Source organism: Schistocerca serialis, chromosome 1, assembly GCF_023864345.2.
Source record: "Schistocerca serialis cubense isolate TAMUIC-IGC-003099 chromosome 1, iqSchSeri2.2, whole genome shotgun sequence".
In the NCBI taxonomy this organism is placed as follows: domain Eukaryota; kingdom Metazoa; phylum Arthropoda; class Insecta; order Orthoptera; family Acrididae; genus Schistocerca; species Schistocerca serialis.
The window spans coordinates 949,426,177-949,430,567 of NC_064638.1; the positions used below are offsets into that span (position 1 = coordinate 949,426,177).

General features: G+C 46.0%; 1 protein-coding gene across 1 annotated transcript; it reads right to left on the minus strand.

Moving 5' to 3' along the window:
- Window positions 1–2,285: 2,285 nt before the first annotated feature.
- LOC126458570 (uncharacterized) lies at window positions 2,286–3,096 on the minus strand. The gene is made up of 2 exons (XM_050095704.1): window positions 2,911–3,096; window positions 2,286–2,633 (listed from the first exon to the last, which is right to left on the minus strand). The coding sequence occupies exons 1-2, from the start codon at window positions 2,914–2,916 to the stop codon at window positions 2,304–2,306; spliced, it is 336 nt and encodes a 111-aa protein (XP_049951661.1). The 5' UTR covers window positions 2,917–3,096; the 3' UTR covers window positions 2,286–2,303.
- Window positions 3,097–4,391: the final 1,295 nt, after the last annotated feature.

The window sequence follows — 4,391 nt, forward strand, 5'->3', positions numbered from 1 at the left end:
TGTTCAAGCTGGTGGAGGCTCTGTAACAGTGTGGGGTGTGTGCAGTTGGAGTGATATGGGACCCTTGATATGTCTAGGTATGACTGTGACAAGTGACATGTTCAGAAGCATCCTATCTGATCACCTGCATCCATTCACATTCATGTCCATTGTGCATTCCAATGGACCTGGGCAATTCCAGCAGGACAATGCGACACCCCACACATCCAGAATTGCTACAGAATGACTCCAGGAATACTCTTCTGAGTTTCTGGGATACCTGGAAATGCTGTTTGGAAGACACATGCATCTCCCTCCAATATTTAAACAGTTAAATATTATGCGTTTAGATTAACCAATTTGGAGATAGAAAATCACGGGAACAACTGAAATAGCGCATTGCTTCACTGCAATTTGCATTTATTGTAACACTTGATAACAGACCAAGAAAATGTCATGTGTTACACTTGACAGATAATAGCACTAGAACAATAATAAACACCTGATTCAGTTTTCTGCACTTTAGTTAAAGTTCAACAGGGGAACACACTTTAAGTTCTCCCATAAATATAAATATGTGCGTAGGTGCGTTAAAGAGCTGGTTATGAAACAGTCATTTATAACATTAAGGCAGGCACACTCCATGTAAAGAGAAAATAATTAGCAAGTTTAAACATTGACTAGAACATTAAAATGAATAACAGGAAAGTGCACTGTCCACAACACCTTGCGGTGACAGTTAACCTCCAATAAGTTCCTTTCTGTACAATATGACATTAAGTGCAGCTCAATAGTAATAAAAAATTTTAGATTCCACCCATATATATATATATCATTTTCATAATCTGCCACCACAAAACCACTCCTTTTAATATACTACACGCAGTTTTTTCGAAATTTTCCCGAATTTCTCCGTCCTTTAACGTGTTTTGGCGGCAACACAACCACCTAACCTTTATGCACATCGTTGTCTACCAACCCAAGTCCAACATAGCCCAGCTGTAACCAACACCTTTTCGCCTTTTTTCATTCCAGATCTCCAGTTACTTTCCGGTTTACCTTTATCTCTCCCCATATATTTTTATTTTCATTTTCATTTCACCTTATGCTACACTTTCCACCTTCTAATACTGCAACCCTTCCTTCCATCAGTCCCTATACCAGTTCCAAACTGAACAATCCATTGCCCTCACCCACCTAATCCTTCACCTACACATCAACTCAGCCAATGAACACACCCGTCAACTCCTATCCTTAATAAAAGTCCTTAATCTTTCCTCTCCCACATCCACACCGGCTGTTCAGAGCATCCTCCTACAGGCCAACCGTAAATCAGAACAGCATGCCACCCTCCACCTCAAAAAACTATCCAATCTCCTGGTTTCCCACCTCCGGAAAGGCAACTCACTCACCCTTCACAATCTTTCCAGCAAACCTCAACCTCCTCTCATTGCACACAAGCCCAGTCTCTCCCATCTACTCAATCTCCCACTTCCAGCTCCACTCCCTCCAAAACCTCAAAATTCCGATCAACACGATCTGGAACCACAACACCCTAATTCAGTACTTAACCTTTCCTCCAAACCTCTCTCCCAATCCGAAACCTCTGTCCTATCCAAAGGCCTCACCTTCAGCCCCACTCCCAGATTCAACCAAACAGCCCTCGTCAAAGATTTACTGTCCTACACTCGTACTCTCTGCTGGAAATATCACTTTGCCACGAAGAAAAATGATCCTAATCCTACTCCTAATGATCCAACTCCCCAAGACACCATCCAAATTGAACCCTGCCTGGAACAGTTCCGTCCTCCGTCACAGCGTGACCCACCTCCTCTTCCTCAAAATCACCCTCTCCAAACCTTCCAGGAATTTCTGACTTCCAGCCTTGCATCTCAATCCTTTTTAAAAAACCTTAATCCTACACCCAACATCACCACTGCTGAAGCCCAGGCTATCCGTGATCTGAAGGCTGACCGATCCATCGTCATTCTTCCGGCGGACAAGGGTTCCACGACCGTGGTACTTGATCGTCGGGAGTATGTGGCTGAGGGACTGCGTCAGCTTTCAGACAACACCACATACAAAGTTTGCCAAGGTAACCCCATTCCCGATGTCCAGGCGGAGCTTCAAGGAATCGTCAGAACCTTAGGCCCCCTGCAAAACCTTTCACCTGACTCCATCAACCTCCTGACCCCACCGACACCCCGCACCCCTACCTTCTACCTTCTTCCTAAAATCCACAAACCCAATCATCCCGGCCGCCCCATTGTAGCTGGTTACCAAGCCCCCACAGAACGTATCTCTGCCTACGTAGATCAACACCTTCAACCCATTACATGCAGTCTCCCATCCTTCATCAAAGACACCAACCACTTCCTTGAACGCCTGGAATCCTTACCCAATCTGTTACCCCCGGAAACCATCCTTGTAACCATTGATGCCACTTCCTTATACACAAATATTCCGCACGTCCAGGGCCTCGCTGCGATGGAGCATTTCCTTTCACGCCGATCACCTGCCACCCTACCTAAAACCCCTTTCCTCATTACCTTAGCCAGCTTCATCCTGACCCACAACTTCTTCACTTTTGAAGGCCAGACATACCAACAATTAAAGGGAACAGCCATGGGTACCAGGATGGCCCCCTCGTACGCCTACCTATTCATGGGTCGCTTAGAGGAAGCCTTCTTGGTTACCCAGGCCTGCCAACCCAAAGTTTGGTACAGATTTATTGATGACATCTTCATGATCTGGACTCACAGTGAAGAAGAACTCCAGAATTTCCTCTCCAACCTCAACTCCTTTGGTTCCATCAGATTCACCTGGTCCTACTCCAAATCCCATGCCACTTTCCTTGATGTTGACCTCCACCTGTCCAATGGCCAACTTCACACGTCCGTCCACATCAAACCCACCAACAAGCAACAGTACCTCCATTATGACAGCTGCCACCCATTCCACATCAAACGGTCCCTTCCCTACAGCCTAGGTCTTCGTGGCAAACGAATCTGCTCCAGTCCAGAATCCCTGAACCATTACACCAACAACCTGACAACAGCTTTCGCATCCCGCAACTACCCTCCCGACCTGGTACAGAAGCAAATAACCAGAGCCACTTCCTCATCCTCTCAAACCCAGAACCTCCCACAGAAGAACCACAAAAGTGCCCCACTTGTGACAGGATACTTTCCGGGACTGGATCAGATTCTGAATGTGGCTCTCCAGCAGGGATACGACTTCCTCAAATCCTGCCCTGAAATGAGATCCATCCTTCATGAAATCCTCCCCACTCCACCAAGAGTGTCTTTCCGCCGTCCACCTAACCTTCGTAACCTCTTAGTTCATCCCTATGAAATCCCCAAACCACCTTCCCTACCCTCTGGCTCCTACCCTTGTAACCGCCCCCGGTGTAAAACCTGTCCCATGCTTCCTCCCACCACCACCTACTCCAGTCCTGTAACCAGGAAGGTGTACGCGATCAAAGGCAGAGCCACGTGTGAAAGCACCCACGTGATCTACCAACTGACCTGCCTACACTGTGATGCATTCTATGTGGGAATGACCAGCAACAAACTGTCCATTCGCATGAATGGACACAGGCAGACAGTGTTTGTTGGTAATGAGGATCACCCTGTGGCTAAACATGCCTTGGTGCACGGCCAGCACATCTTGGCACAGTGTTACACCGTCCGGGTTATCTGGATACTTCCCACTAACACCAACGTATCCGAACTCCGGAGATGGGAACTTGCTCTTCAGTATATCCTCTCTTCCCGTTATCCACCAGGCCTCAATCTCCGCTAATTTCAAGTTGCCGCCACTCATACCTCACCTGTCATTCAACAACATCTTTGCCTCTGCACTTCTGCCTCGACTGACATCTCTGCCCAAACTCTTTGTCTTTAAATATGTCTGCTTGTGTCTGTATATGTGTGGATGGATATGTGTGTGTGTGCGAGTGTATACCCGTCCTTTTTTCCCCCTAAGGTAAGTCTTTCCGCTCCCGGGATTGGAATGACTCCTTACCCTCTCCCTTAAAACCCACATCCTTTCGTCTTCCCCTCTCCTTCCCTCTTTCCTGATGAGGCAACAGTTTGTTGCGAAAGCTTGAATTTTGTGTGTATGTTTGTGTTTGTTTGTGTGTCTATCGACCTGCCAGCGCTTTCGTTTGGTAAGTCACATCATCTTTGTTTTTAGATATATTTTTCCCACGTGGAATATTTCCCTATATATATATTAAAAACTGGTGGAAAAACAATAAATTGGAAATTGACAAATCTATACTCAAAGGAGCTGCACTCCACCTAAACACCCCAAAAATGACAACTTAATGGCTACCTAGAGTAACAAATTAAGAATATCATACTTATAGATTGACTAGAATAAAGGAATCAGAATGAGATTTTCACTCT